Source organism: Leucoraja erinacea, chromosome 6 (genome assembly GCF_028641065.1).
Source record: "Leucoraja erinacea ecotype New England chromosome 6, Leri_hhj_1, whole genome shotgun sequence".
Taxonomy (NCBI): domain Eukaryota; kingdom Metazoa; phylum Chordata; class Chondrichthyes; order Rajiformes; family Rajidae; genus Leucoraja; species Leucoraja erinaceus.
Window position 1 is genome coordinate 63,787,401 of NC_073382.1, and position 16,626 is coordinate 63,804,026.

The 16,626-nt window shown below is 40.2% G+C and overlaps 1 protein-coding gene across 6 annotated transcripts in view; it reads left to right on the plus strand.

Annotated features, from left to right (window-relative positions):
• LOC129698236 (coiled-coil domain-containing protein 81-like) overlaps positions 1-16,626 on the plus strand; it is a 71,112-nt gene that overhangs the window by 48,022 nt on the left and 6,464 nt on the right. For all 6 annotated transcript variants that reach the window (XM_055637239.1, XM_055637241.1, XM_055637240.1 and 3 more), the window contains 7 exons: positions 409-529; positions 4,598-4,744; positions 6,873-6,980; positions 9,626-9,795; positions 10,796-10,874; positions 12,155-12,378; positions 16,075-16,200. In XM_055637239.1, coding sequence (XP_055493214.1) covers positions 409-529; positions 4,598-4,744; positions 6,873-6,980; positions 9,626-9,795; positions 10,796-10,874; positions 12,155-12,378; positions 16,075-16,200 — 975 coding nt within the window. The remainder of the gene's footprint in view (positions 1-408; positions 530-4,597; positions 4,745-6,872; positions 6,981-9,625; positions 9,796-10,795; positions 10,875-12,154; positions 12,379-16,074; positions 16,201-16,626) is intronic.

The window sequence follows — 16,626 nt, forward strand, 5'->3', positions numbered from 1 at the left end:
ACCACATGGACTATCCTTGATCAGCCCCTGCTCCTTGAAATTCACATGCCCTATTTGTTAGAATTTCCCTACCACTGACATGAGACTCCCTGTCCTGTAGTTCTTTAGCTTCTATGTGCTGCCCCTCTTAAACATAGGAACAACCTTTGCTATTCTTCAATCTTTTGGCACCTCACCTGTAGCTAATGAAGATGACAAACTTAACATCAGAGTCCAACCTTCTCCTCTTTTGATTCTCATTGCATCCTGGGATAGATCTCATTTGCCATGTGGACAAATTCACACCAATGCTTTGCAAGACATTTAACACCAGCTTCCCAATACTGATGTGCACCAGGCTAGCAATGTACCTTTTCTTGAGCTCACTGTTTCCTTCTTAATCATTTGTTTTTCTCAATCCATCTTCAGGTTGTCTTCTCCATATCGTTCTTTATCCTGTCAGTCTGCCATTCACAGTACAAACATGCAGGCAGCAAAGATCAAGGCACCGCCAGCTACTGCCTGCTCTGATCATTGCCGGGCAGGACAGGTATGTAACACCTTAAGTGCTGAGGAATCCCATTGGGAATTGTATTACTTTTCATAAGTCATTTCTTTATTGATCTTGTGAGACCACATTGAAATGAAAATGACTGAACCAACATTTGATCTAGAGGGATGCAATTTATTTTACAACAAAATCCTTGAAGGGTTTGGAGCAATTTATTGTCTTATAAGTGTCTATGTCATTTGTTTAAGTGGGGCCGTGGCATGGTGAAAGAAGAGAAATGTAACTGCCTCCATATATAAAAGCAATTCTAATGGCTATCAGCAGGCAGACAAGAAAACGGCCACTTGAAATGACGAGAGTAATTGCAAATGCACTTGGGGAATATGTTAATTGAATAGTTTCCAGGGACTGAAGAGGCGTCCCGATCCGAAACATCACCCATCCTTTTTCTCCAGAAATGCTGCCTAACTCGCTGAGTTAGTCCAACACTTTGTGTCTATCTTCGGCATAAACGAGCATCCGCAGTTCCTTTCTACACACTCATTGAATAGGTTGCCTGTCCTATTAGTTTAGCACAGATTTACAATGAACTGAAATCATTTTATTCATTCCAAGGTAGACAAAAAATGTTGGAGAAACTCAGCGAGTGAGGCAGCATTTATGGAGAGAAGGAATAGGTGACTTTTCGGGTCAAGACCCTTCTTCAGACTGAGGAGGAGATGTGACCAATGGTAGGATCCCGTTGGAGGTGGCGAAAATGTCAGAGGATTATATGTTGTATGCGATGGCTGATGGTGTGGAAGGTGAGGACAAGAGGGACTCTGTCCTTGCTACTCGTAATTGTGCTCACCTTCCACCCCATCACCTTCGGATGCAACATATAATCCTCCGACATTTTTGCCACCTCCAACGGGATCCTACCACTGTCCACATCTTCCCATCTCCTCCCATTTCTGCTTTCCGCAAAGACCATTCCCTCCGTAACTCCCTGGTCAATTCGTCCCTTCCTACCTAAACTACCCCCTCCCCAGGTACTTTCAAACTGCAACCGCAGGAAAGCTACACTTGCATTACCTCCTCCCTCGACTCCATCTGAGGATCCAATCAGTCTTTCCAGGTGAGGCAGAGTTTCACCTGCACCTCATCCAACCTCATCTACTGCATCTGCTGTTCCAGGTGCCAACTTCTCTATATCGGCGAGACCAAATGCAGGCTTGGCGATCGCTTTGTCAACACCTCCACTCAGTCCGTATTAACCAACCTGATCTCCTGGTTGCTCAGCACTTCTACACCCCTCCCATTCCCAATCTGACCTTTCTGGCCTGGGCCTCCTCCATTGCCAGAGTGAGGTCCAGCACAAATTTGAGAAACAGCACCTCATATTTTGCTGAGGTAGTTTACACCGCAACGGTAAGAACATTGACCACTAATTTTAGATAGCCCTTGCTTGCTCCCTCCTTCCCCTCCCACAAAAAGCCTACTGTCTCCGCCTCTTCCTTTCATTTTTCCCACCCCCCCCCTCCCCTCCCACCGACATCTGAAAAAGGGTCTCGACCCGAAACGTTGCCTATTCCTTCCCTCCTTTGAGTTTGCCTATTCCTTCTCTCCATTGCCTCACCCGCTGAGTTTCTCCAGCATTTTATGTCTACCTTTGATTTTTCCATTATCTGCAGTTCTTTCTCAAACACTTATTCATTCTAATGTTTTTTAATTGTTTAGACTTTGTGCATCTCCACTGTGATAACCGTCATCTCTTTAGTACCAGTTTTAACCGGAGTAGAAATCAGGAAGGCAGCAAAGTTTTAAAATGTTTACACAATTTTAATTCTGCACCTTATTTTCATGTGATTCTCATTCTCCCCTCTCTCTACGATCAAAGGCAATCCACAGACATGCCTTGATTTTTCCAATGTGACTTAAAAAGTGCTTAATTAAGTTGGGTTACATTTCATGAGGCTACGCAAGTTATTTCCACTGCTTGCTCTTTGATTTACCAACACTGATATTTTTTTTGGCTTTGCAAACTAGTTTGAAAAGTGAACTAGGTGGACAAAGTGAAGTAAAGAAATGAGCAATATTTTCCCCGAAACCATTAAAACACCCGTAAGGGTACCATGATTTTTTTTCCAGACATAGATGTACTAATTGCATCAGACTAAAAAAAGGTAGCAAGTATTTGTTGCAATACACAACCTGTTCTGTGACATTTACTCAATGATATGCCCCTATGCAAAGTGTGGCTAAATGCAAAATCTTTTGTAGTTTTGCATGCTTTCAAATGATAGATGAAATAGAAAGAAACATATTGTGTTTCCACCATGCGTTTACAGACAGTGAAGCAAAGCACAAATGATTAACCTTCATGATTAACCTATGAAAAAGAAGTCTCTCTGGGATGACATTCCGCTCTTGCCGCTTCTTCTGCCTCACCCCAGTTGCAACAGGGATACAGTCCTCACCTTTCACCCCATCAGCCATCACATACAACACATCAAAGTCCGACATTTTTGTTACCTCCAACGGGAACCCACTACTAGTCACATCTTCCCATCTCCATCCCTATCCGCAGAGACCGTTCCCTATGCAACTCCCTGCTTCACTCAACCTTTCCCACCCAAACCACCTCCTCAGGAACCTTCCGCCACAACCACAGGAGATGCAACAGCTATCACCTATCCTTCAACTTCATCCAGGGACCATGACAGTCCTATCAAGTGAGGTAGATGTTTACTTGCATCTCCTCCAGCCTCATCTACTATTTCTGGTGATCCTGGTGTGGGCTCCTACGTATACCAAGCAGGGACTTGGCAATTGTTTTGCTGAACACAACTTTCAGTCTGCCTTGGCCTATGTGATCTCCCGGCTGTCAAACATTTTAACTCCCCTTCCCATTCCCAGATGGCCTGGGCCTCCTCCACTGTCAGTGAGGCCACTTGCAATTGGAGGAACAGTGTGGGCAGCTTACAACCAACCCAGAGGTATGAAAATTGATTTCCCTAAATTCAAATAATTCCTGCATTCCTTCCCCCTCCCCCCCCTCTCCCCCACCCAAATTGCCCCACTAGTTTTACTGTTTGCATCCTTGTATCCCTATTGTTCGCACATCTTCCTCAGCCAACAATAGGCCATTGTGGACTCCACCCTTCCTGCGGTCCTCTGTTCCTGGTCCTGTTTTGTTCTGACCTTCTCTATCTGTCAGTCTGAAGAAGGGTACTGACCCGAATTATCACCTATTCTTTTTCTCCATAGATGCTGCCTGACCCGCTGGGTTACTCCAGCATTTTCTATCTATCTTTGGTATAAACCAGCATCTGCAGTTCCTTCCGAAACTAAAAGTCCATGTGTACAAATCCTCAATACAATACCAATAAAAAGCCAGTAGGATCTTGGAATGACATAATTCACACAGACAGCAATGGAAATGAAGACAATTGATCACTGTTGTTTAAAATTATTTCATGCAGAGTAAAGTAGGAATTGAGGTATGCATGAACTTCAAATAAAAGCTAAAATATCAGCAAACTTGTTTTAAACAGTAAGATGTATTTAAAAAATATATTTTAAGAAATGTTGCTTTGAAATAATTATCTGAGGGAATGATATTCCAGAAATACAGAATTAGTCATTTTATAGTCGGGGAGGCTGTTAGGTATTAATCGTGGATTTAAGAGGTCATTTCAAATAGATAATTTTCAAGGTTTTCTTTTACATACTTAATATCCAGAATTCTCAGCAGTTATTCATATCAGCAGATTATGCTGGAGAATTCTGAAAAACTGGGCTCCTGTGAAGGAGTGGGTATCATTGACAGTGTCCTCTGGATTTCTACATTGAACTATGCACATGCATATTCCAGAAGTTGCTGTCATATCTCTTCTGGTATTATAGTGAGAGCAGAGGGCATCACTGTCAATTTTCACCACCAATCGAGATTAACCTTTAGGAAGTATAAGTAATTGCAAGGATGAGAATATTAAAATAAATATAGAAACCCTTTGTCATGAAGTAATTTTTCCAAGGAATTACTATCTAGTCATTAGAATCTTTTGAAACGTGTCTTAAACAGGAGGGTGATCCAACTTTATATTCTGTTGTGTGATATCACAGGAGCTATGTTATCTTTGCATGCAACGAGGTCTGAAAAATTTCCCAATTGATCTTTCGGAAAATAGAAGAAGAAAAGGCCTGGAGGAGGAACAATTACTGCATCAATATCAACAAATGAAGGACCAGGAGGCCCTTTTTCAGGAGCAGGTATGTTAACAAAGTGTTTTACAACACTGCATTATTTTACAATACTTTGTTAAAGTGTTAAACAAAGAATTTTATTGCACAGGCAAAAAATACAATGGAAAATGGAAATTGAATAGTGGATAATTATGATAACATTTTAAAAGAATTTGGCATTTAGTTTTCAAGTTCTTTTGAACATATTCTTCATAACACATACAGCTTGTAAATGCATAGCATCTTTAATGTAGCAGGTTATCCCAAGTGCTTTGCAGGGCCATTATCAAACAAACAACTTCAATTATTTCCACCATCAAGCTAAAATGAACAACTTCAATTATTTCCCTATTATGCTCCCATTTCCATGAATTGTGGCCATTCATTTAATATATTTATATTCTTCTGTTGACTCTTTCCATCATATTCACAACTTACTTACCTAATAATGTTTTTATCATCTACAAATTTAACAACCATAACATGTGCCTGTCTGCATTATTTTACATAAATGGTAAATAACTGAGTCCTCAACATTAATTCCATGACATACCACTCATTAAATTTTTCCTTAATTAAGTCCTCTGGCTTCATTGCTTGTTAGAGTTGTCAAGGACATTGAATATTTCTGAAATAACACAAGCACAATTAATTGTTTCTCTTTATTTTGTTTAGAAACATAGAAACATAGAAATTAGGTGCAGGAGTAGGCCATTCGGCCCTTCGAGCCTGCACCGCCATTTAATATGATCATGGCTGATCATCCAACTCAGTATCCCGTACCTGCCTTCTCTCCATACCCTTTGATCCCCTTGGCCACAAGGGCCACATCTAACTCCCTCTTAAATATAGCCAATGAACTGGCCTCAACTACCCTCTGTGGCAGAGAGTTCCAGAGATTCACCACTCTCTGTGTGAAAAAAGTTCTCCTCATCTCGGTTTTAAAGGATTTCCCCCTTATCCTTAAGCTGTGACCCCTTGTCCTGGACTTCCCCAACATCGGGAACAATCTTCCTGCATCTAGCCTGTCCAACCCCTTAAGAATTTTGTAAGTTTCTATAAGATCCCCTCTCAATCTCCTAAATTCTAGAGAGTATAAACCAAGTCTATCCAGTCTTTCTTCATAAGACAGTCCTGACATCCCAGGAATCAGTCTGGTGAACCTTCTCTGCACTCCCTCTATGGCAATAATGTCCTTCCTCAGATTTGGAGACCAAAACTGCACGCAATACTCCAGGTGTGGTCTCACCAAGACCCTATACAACTGCAGTAGAACCTCCCTGCTCCTATACTCAAATCCTCTTGCTATGAAAGCCAACATGCCATTCGCTTTCTTTACTGCCTGCTGCACCTGCATGCCTACCTTCAATGACTGGTGTACCATGACACCCAGGTCTCGCTGCATCTCCCCCTTTCCCAATCAGCCACCGTTTAGATAATAATCTGCTTTCCCGTTTTTGCCACCAAAATGGATAACCTCACATTTATCCACATTAAACTGCATCTGCCAAACATTTGCCCACTCACCCAGCCTATCCAAGTCACCTTGCAGTCTCCTAGCATCCTCCTCACACCTAACACTGCCCCCCAGCTTAGTGTCATCCGCAAACTTGGAGATATTGCCTTCAATTCCCTCATCCAGATCATTAATATATATTGTAAATAGCTGGGGTCCCAGTACTGCGCCTTGCGGTACCCCACTAGTCACTGCCTGCCATTGTGAAAAAGACCCGTTTACTCCAACTCTTTGCTTCCTGTTTGCCAGCCAGTTCTCTATCCACATCAATACTGAACCCCCAATGCCATGTGCTTTAAGTTTGTATACTAATCTCTTATGTGGGACCTTGTCGAAAGCCTTCTGGAAGTCCAGATACACCACATCCACTGGTTCTCCCCTATCCACGTTACTAGTTACATCCTCGAAAAATTCTATAAGATTCGTCAGACATGATTTACCTTTCGTAAATCCATGCTGACTTTGTCCAATGATTTCACCACTTTCCAAATGTGCTGCTATCCCATCTTTAATAACTGACTCTAGCAGTTTCCCCACTACCGATGTTAGGCTTGAATAGTACTTGAATAGTAACGTGTTCTACAATTATTCTCATGGTATTTTGTTTTAACAACCTTTTTATTGTGTATCTTTCATCAGTGTGAAATGTTGGCTGGCAGAGAATATAACCAAAAGATTTCAGCATTCAACGTAGGAGTCGCTGAGGCCAAAAAGAGACGGAAGAATTCAAAATGCAAAGATACCTCTGTAAGACATGAGCAGCGTATCAGAAATGTTCTTGAATTGTTTTATTTGCAAACTTGATTTTTCACTTTTAAAACTATCATTTAGTGATCAAAATACACATTATTTATTGGCAGAAACTATAAAATCTATGTTGGGTATTTAAGATTATGCTAATTTGTTATGGTCCAGTAGTCTTGTAGTAAGTGGATAGGGTAGAAATGTTGCCTTCAATTTTAACTGCAGCAGGCCACAGCCTAGACTATGCATTGAAGAGCAGGAGTGCTTCTCCTTTCACAATGACATAACCCCCCTATCAGCCCCTACTCCACATCCCTACCTTCCCTGACTTACCCAATGTCTCCTGGAGATGAGGCCAATAACCTCAGTTCATTGCAACTACTTGGGGAAACTGACAACAGTGTCTGAAGTTTCAGGAGATGAAGGTAGATCATTCTGATTGTTAAAGACTCCAGGACTCATTTAGACCAGTCCATGTGATTGGATCTTTAGGTTTAGAGGTATGCCATACAAAAAATAGCCCATGATGAATTTCACCACCAGAAGTGCTCTTGGTCAGTTTTATAATAAACTGATTCGTAAGTGCCATGAAATGGATTTGTTTAGTGGCAGTTAAAAATGTTAGAAGCTCTTCCATTTGATGTGAAATTATGCTTCTGTCTTCATCAATGCTTTTTTCTTTGAGCTCTGGATGCCAATTGGATGAAAAAATGTTGGTTGTAGGTTTCAAATTCACTTAAATAACAATGACCCTCAGACAGAGGATTGTAATGAAGAAGCGGAGGAGCAGGGAATGTAGACTGACAACAACTAGATTTTTACTATGAAGCATGTAAAAGGATGTGATTGCATTGGAGGGATTTTGTCTCTGCCCTATCTATGCCTCTCATAATTTTATTTACTTTCTATTAGGTTACTCCACAGCCTCTTTTCTTCTTGAAAAATGTCAAACCTATACAGTCTCTCCCCATAACTAATTTCCTACATTCAGACAACATCCTGCACTCTTTTCAGTGCAATCGCATCCTTCTACATGATCCATAGTGCAAATCTAAATGTTGCCCGCCCGCCTACGCTGCTTGCTCTCCCACTCATCCAGTGCGTGGTGGAATCAGATGCATTAACAACTTTTAATTGGTATTTAGACAGAGACTACAGGCAAGAGTAAACACAAAGAACTACAGATGCTGGAATCTTGCATAAAACATAAAGTGATGGAGTAACTCAGCGAGTCAAACAGCATCTCAGAAGGACATTGATAGGCCACTTTTTGGGTCAGGACCCTTCTTTGGATTCTTCTTTGTCTGATGATATGTCCCTACCCGAAACATTGCCTATCTTTGTCCTCCAGAGATCATGTCTGGCCCACTGAGTTCCTCCAAAGTTAATTAATGAATGCATATTGAGTAAGAGAACGCGAGACATTGCCTCCACCTGTATTCGGCATACTTAAGGTATTCTCAGACTTGTGACATACCCTTGTGAAATTCACAAATAAATCTACGTGTGTTGGTCTTACATTGTTCTGCTTTAAGTCAACGTTGCTTGATAAACTGAACTTGAACTATTTATAATTTAGTCAATGTAGCCACGATCTTCCAACCTATCACATTCCAGCCCTTGCAATTTTTTTTATATGCACTTTCTATGTAGCTCTAACACTGTTCTGTTTCCTTTCTCTCTTGCGCTACCTGTTGTACTTGTGTATGGGTCAATTGCATTGTATGATTTCACATACATGTGACAATTATAAACCAATACCAATACTAATCCCATTTTTTGATGTTGAGAGTAGGATCTTTGTACAACCAGGTTTTTGAAAATTAGAATGTGATCGCCCTGCAGACTCACTCAGCATTGCTTGTGGACTCACTCAGCACGGCTTGTGGATGCACTCACTCAGCACGGCTTGTGGACTCACCACGGCTTATGGACTCACTCTGCATCGCTTGTGGGCTCACTCGCTTAGCAAGGCTTGTGGGCTTGTAGGCTCACTCACACTTACTCAGCACGGCTTGTGGGCTCACTCACTCGCTCACTCAGCAAGGCTTGTGGGCTCACTCGCTCACTCACTCAGCAAGGCTTGTGGGCTCACTCGCTCACTCACTCAGCACGGCTTGGGGACTCAATCAGCACGGTTTGTGGACAATCAGCATGGGTTGTGGACTCACTCAGCGCAGCTCAGACTCAGCTCTCAGCCTCCAGTGCTTTTTATTCTCCTCGCCCCGGTGAATGACAGTGGGTGCCGGAGGGGTGTTACCTTCATGGTGACTGACAGGCGAGAAGACCAATCTGCTGATCTCGTGATCTTTCAAACCTTCATAACTTTTGTAATATTCCACCGATCGGAACAAAACACTCTGCTTGGAGCAGAGGAGAACGGTGAGTAAGGTGGCGCAAATTCCTAGCAGTATAGGGTTCCATTTTTGCGCAAATTTTAAAACAATGCAAACCGGAAGAGGAGAAGATGAGAGTTTTAGTAGTAGTATAGATGTATGCATTACTGTTTTTTGTATTTGCAATATAATTCTCTTTGTAAAATAATTATTTTGGAGCAGATATTATGTACTTGCACAAAGAGAACATTACTAAGTAAGAATTTTATGCATGATGTACCTTTTGAAGTAACGTTTATGATTTCCTCTTAGAACGGATACATATTCCAAAAGAGACTCTTAACACCGCCAGTCATTCTAAAACAACAGCATTATGCACAGTGTTTGAAAAACCAGATGGAAGACAAAAGACAAAGAGAGAACAGAAAGAAACAAGATGAAGATTTTCTGGATCGCTTAGAACAAGTACAGTTAGCTGAAGAGTATGTGTTTTCAATTCATTCTTGGAATATTAGTTACATTGTAAGGGAAGTATTTATGTCCCATCCAAAATAATCCCAAAGGCATTGAGAAACGACCATATTTAACTTTATTTTGCAATAAAGCAAGGCCATATTTGGACGTCCATATTTAATTGCCCTTCAAAGATGTTGGTGCAACTTGAACCACCCCAATCCTTTTTATTGAAGGGACTCCCACAGTTAAATAAGGAATGCCATGGTTTTGACAATGAAATGTTGGAAATATATTTCTATCAGAAAAACTACACACTAGGGGCAATTTACAGTGGCCAATTAATCTACATACCTGAAAAAAAAAAACACAAAGTGCTGGAATAACTCAGTGGGTCAGGCAGCATCCCCGGAGGTCATGGATAGGCTGCGTTTCAGGTCGCAATCCTTCTTCAGAATCCATGTCTTTGGGATGTGGGTGGAATCCCAAACAACTGGAGGAGACCCATACTGTCACGGGGAGAACTCCACATGGACAGCACAGAAAGTGCAACATGATCTCCCACATACAAAACCATACTGACTATATCTAATCAGCCCCTGTTTTCCAAATACATCCAATAGAATTCTCTTCAGGACAATTAGGGATGACCATTAAATGTTGGCCTTGCTCTCTCCTGAATGCACAACCATCTCTTCTCCACCCCAGCAACAGATGCTTCAATCATTACATTCATGAACTCCTGAATTTTCTTCTGAAAGACTTCACAACTCTTACTTTCTACCTGAACCTAATCACCTATTATTTATTGAAAAACTTTCTCAAGTTCTATGGGACTTGGCTGTTCCTGCAAAATAGCTTGAATTATTTTGTTGCATTAAGGCACTTAGTGTGACAGCGTCATATTGTTTGTATGAAATATTTCGAGAATGCGCAAAACCTATTATTATCTTCATTTTCATCAATGCCAATTTTTTTTTTTTTTACCAATGCCCACATATTTTTAAAGGAATATCTTTTGTTTTTCAGTCTTGCTGTCCAGAGAGAAATGTATCTGAAAGAGAAACAGGAACAAAAAGAAGTCTATAAAATGGCACTGGATATACAGGTAACGGATTGTTCATTTAGAGTTAAGGCAATAAAATACAAAAAACAAATGAGAGAATTACAATTAGAGAAAGCTATACAGCAACTTTTGAGTGACAATTATTTGAAAAACACATCCTCCGGTTAGAGTGCAGTTACTGTAGGATTTCTTCAACTGTTACGATAATTCTATTTTCCCTAACAAACAATATGCAAACATAAAATCACATTATGATCAAGGTGTAAATTTTACAAATGTCGATTTTTCTCTGGAAGTCAGTGTTACCTAAAGCAATTATCAGTGTGATAAATGGAGTATCTTACAAACATGCATCTGGGCTAAGAGATGCCATGATTTGACTATTTGATTCTATTATTGGTTGTCACAAGCAGAAGTATTCCTTAGCCAATATAACAATTTCTCTTGATCAATGTAAAACATCGATAAAACTTACAAAGGGGCAGGGTGCCTGGGTGGTGGGAGACTATGTGCGAAATGCGTGCGTACTAGAGGGAGAGAGGTGATGGTGGTAAAGAGTAGGGGCCGGAGTTAGGGGGATAAATTGGAGAATTCAATGTTCATACTGTTGCCTTGTGTGCTACCCAAGTGGAATATGAGATGGTGTTCTTCCAGTTTGCCACATCACTCAGGTAGTGGAGGAGGCCGACTGAACTGTTGGTATGCGATTGGTAATGGGAAAAGGAGATAAAATGTTTAAGAGCTCCAGCAGACTTTCGCAGAAAGAGCGTAAGTGTTCGATACTATATCTAGTCTATACTCAGTCTCACTCAGGAGACTACATCAGAGACACTGAATGTAATGGACATGGCTGGAAGAGATGCACGTTAACCACTGTCAGCTGGAAAAGCTGCTGGGATTCCCAGGTTGGATGTGAGTGAGGTTTAAGGTGGTGTTAAATCTCCTGCAGTCGCAATAGTTGATGGGTGGCAATCGCTGCATCAGAGATTACCCCCCCATGTGCAGATTATTGATTACAATTTATATAGATTAGCAATAAATTTTAAATTGATATTTACGATCTTAATAACTATAAGACAAATAAATACTGTGAAACAACGTGGATTATTAATGAGAATTACATTCTGAGCAAGATCACAAGATAATAAAAGAAAATAACAGTCACATTTAGACAATGAAAAGTAAGTAAAAACACATTAGTTAATCACATTCTGTTTATTATTAAATAGTTTAGTCTGAAACCTGCCAACTAGTTAATACATTAGATAAAATGACAAAAATAGGTTATTCACAAATATAATTATTAGTTCTTCCATATATAGAGAAAAGAGAAATCACGTCAGCTGCCAGCATTTGTCCCTGATTCTTCTGGGCCAATTTTCGGTAGTTCTGACTTGCAAGGAAAGTCAGAAGAACAGAAGCAAGCTGCACGTAATCTTTATAAGGAGCAGGTGCAGGCTGCAGCTGATCGTAAAAAATATGACATTCTGAATCAACTCTATGAACAGAAAGCGGCATCAGAAATACTGGAGAGAAACAGGAAAAGGTAAGTCAAGGTTTACTTTCCACATCTGATCTTCTTCACTTTTCACTTGCCTCTAATTCATAAATGTGCTTTTATTTTGGGGATGAATGTATTTAAAATTATGAGATGCATAGATAGGATAGAACATTTTTTCCATGGTGGAAATGTAAAAGTCTAGAGAGCATAGGTTTAAGGTGAAAAGTTTAAAGGGCAAGTTTGTTACACAGAGAATGAATGGTGGGTGCCTTGAATGTACTTCCAAGGATGTTGATGGAGGCAGATACGATTGTGGTATTTAAGAGGCTTAAGATAGGCACATGGATATGGGGTGGATCATGTGCAGGCAGACAAGATTAGTTTAACCTGACATCATGTTTGGCACAGACATTGTTGGCCAAAGGGTATTTTCCTAGCTATACTGTTCTTTGTTCTATGTTCTGTGTTTTATGGAACATGGACATACTGAATTTGGAATTGTGGGCTATTTTATCCAGTGGCTTCATCGTGTGAGCTAATGGATTAAATCATTCTATTTTTAATTGTTTGGCAGAGAAAATGAGGCAAGCTACTTTGGAATTTTATCATGCTCATATGTTTTTAAAGATGGATAAGTATATTGAAAGTTTTTCATTAATATGATCAGGAGTAGCATTAATTGGCACTTATATATACATGCATGTGATCAACTAAAATCACTCAAAGAGAGTCATATCATAATATTAACATTTTTTATACACATTTTGCTAATAACCACAAGCCCAAGTTAATGCTCATAAGCAAATATCCTCACGTTATTCTTGATTATAGGGCAGACTGATTCCTGAAAATCGGCACTTCTGCAAGGTGAATAGGCTGGCGTGGGCAAATTAGGCGTGGCAAAAAAAAACGGGAAAGCAGACTATTATCTAAATGGTGGCCGATTGGGAAAGGGGAGATGCAGTACTTGTCCTGCATCATAAGATTAGTTTAGAGATACAGCACGGAAGCAGGCCTTTCAGCCCACCAAGTCCACACTGACTAGCGATCCCCGTACATTAACATTATCCTACACACACTAGGGACAATTCACACTTATACCAAGCCAATTAAGCTACAAACCTGTATGTCTTTGGAATGTGGGAAGAAACCGAAGATCTCGGAGAAACCCCACGCAGTCACAGGGAAAACGTACAAACTTTATACAGACAGCATCCGTAGTCGAGCTCGAACCCGGGTCTATTGGCGCTGTAAGGCAGCAACTCCACCGCTGTGCCACTGTGCCATTCAGTTATCGGATTGGGGAAAAAAAGGAGATACGTCAAGATTCCCTCACATGGTTGAACTAAAGTTATATGATTGCTTCAAGTTTAAATCACTCTCAAAGCAATACATTTTTGTTTGCAATTGCAAAATCTATGGCAATCTCGTAGCTGAGTTCTACAAGAAGTATGAGAGAAAAGAATGGGTTAGAAAATTACTTTAGATCATGTAAAATGATAAACTGCTGTAGGTAGCATGTAATAATTCTTATAAACTCAAATGCTACTGGTTGAAGTAAGATAATTGGAGCATTACCATGGCTTGGTATATTCTGAATGTAACATGTCCATTATAATCTAATTTCCTTTCTTTTGGTCATCTGCCTTCAGATTGACAAAATAACTATTTCTGCAAAAGATACAAATATCCTATTTATATTAAAGATAAATGTGTTTTTTGCTCCTTCACTGACTCGTATTATTGTACAAGCATATATAGCAGGGGTGTCAAACTACCGGCCCCCGGGCCGCATCCGGCCTGATAAGGGGTCCAATCCGGCCCGTGGAATGATTTGCTGAAATCAAAAGTATATTCACGTCCATTTATTTTGTATCTGTGCAGCAGCCGCTCTCTCTCACCGCTCTCTCTCCCATCGCTGTCTCTGTCGCCTGCTGCGCCGGCAGGGGTGCTCCCGTCCAACGCTCGGTGATTGGCTCGCAGTTGCCATGGGGACGGTTGCCCCCGGCAACCACTGTCAAACAGACGAGATGATGACACTGAGCTCTTCTTGGCCTCGGGCTGGCTGACTGACGTTTGCGCATGCACAACTGATCCGGCCCACATGAAGTCGCATTTTGCCCAATCCGGCCCGTGACCTGAAATGAGTTTGACACCGCTGATATATAGAATAGCCTCGAGCAGAACTTAGATTCAGTACCTCAGAAATAGGACAACCAGGTCATTTAGGGGCACATCTGACATCACTTAGCGACAAAGTATCTGTTCTGAATTTGTGCTGCGAAGCAGGCACAAGTAGATGTTTCATCTGGGGTTTGGCACTGATGATGATACAGTATTTTCTCAGTATAAGACTTATATGTTCAGGATTGAATCCATAATCAAATCTCTGGCAAGAGTGGGTGAACTAACAGCTAATTGGAGGATTAATGAATCTTGTACAGTTTTGCTATCATTCACGTGGTTAGTTTTGGGCAAAAATACTTTTAGCTGGTTAGTTTGATTGCCAACCAATAAAACTGTTAAAACATATTTCCACTGAAGTGTCGTGGACACTATCTGTAAATACGACAGTATATCATTTAAAATTTGCGTTTACATAGAACATAGAACAGTACAGGACTGGAATAGGCACTTCGGACCAGAATATTTGTGCCGAATATGATGCCTAAATAAACTGATCGCATATGCCTGTACACAATCCATATCCCTCTATTCCCTGTACTTCCATGTGCCTATCTAAAAACCTCGTAAATGCCACTAAAGTATCTCCCTCCACCACACCCCTGGCAATTCTTTCCAGGCCCTCATGCCCTCAGCTTATAATTATACCCTCTAGATTGAACATTTCCACCCTGGGGGAAAAAGGTTTTGACTACAGTATTTATCCTATTGGATTTTATATATTCATATCAAGTTTTCCCCCAACCTCTGACATTACAGGGAAAACAGTCCAAGTCTATCCAACCCTCTCATTGTAGCTGAAACCCTCTAATCCATACAGCATTCTGGGAAACATTCCCTGCACTCTCTCGAAAGCCTCCACATCTTTGCTGCAATAAGGCAATGAGAACTGCACGTAATACTCCAAATGCGGCCTAACCAAAATCCTACAGAGCTTTGGAGAAGATGACTGACCTTTATTGCCTTCCATCACAGTGAGGGAATGTTGATTCCACTGTGGTGGATGTTTATGTTAAACTTTGTTTTATGTGATGTGTGTATTTTTTGCTTTCTACTTAGTATGGATGTTTGGTAACTCAAATTTCACTGTACCTTAATTGGTACATGTGACAATTAAATTGAATCTTGAATCTTGAGAAGGTACATTTTCTGTTCAGTTGTAGAGATTTGAGTGCATCTGTGGCCCAGTTGGCAGCTCTCACCTGTAGGCCCTATGGATGTCCAATGATTTGAGTAGGCTGACATGCCAGTGTCAGAACTAATAGTGTGCTACACTGCTAGAGGTGTTATCTTTAAAATGGATTTATCTGAATGGAAGGAAGATAAATTTCACAATCTAAGGAAATTCCAAAGTAATTTATAATCATTAAAGTATTTTAAATTTGTTTGTATACATCAACATGACTAAAAACAGATTATTTGATCACTATTGAAATATAGAAAATATATGTTAATTATCTTGTGTGAGACACACAGTTTAGTAAATGTGATGCCCAAATACAAAGAAGACACTACTTTATCATTCTGTTACTAATCAAGTTTAAATATTTTCCACAGTCTATTGGAAGAACGTAAAAAGCGATATGAGCATTTACAGAAAATGCGTAGAACTTTAGAGGAAGCCTGGGATGAAAATGTAACTATGAAACGATTGAAAGAGTATGAACAAAAACAACATTCAAAGTAAGATTACGAAACTATCAAAATCATAAAAATTATGCTCAAATTCAAGTTTAGTAGTTCAGTCCCACAGGAATTGCATTATCTGTCAAATTAATATTGTGGAGAATAATTTAAGTGTTCTTTTAAAGCTTGTGCATCCCAATGGTAAGAAGAATAACCCTCAAGATTTTGAAGTTTAATATACACCATGGGGGTTCAGCTGCAGTAGAAATGCTTGAGGTCGAACAGCTTTAATCTTTTACTGAAAGCGTATTCCTGACCTTCATTTTCAGGCACATTTCAGTTTTGTGTATTGAAGGAACTTGCAACAAGAAAAGATGATTATTCTAAACTGAAGTTACAGTTAAAAAAGGCATGATATTATGAGCAGGAATGAAACATCAATGTTTTTTTTTCAGTGAACTTCTAGACAAGTTTAACAGGAGA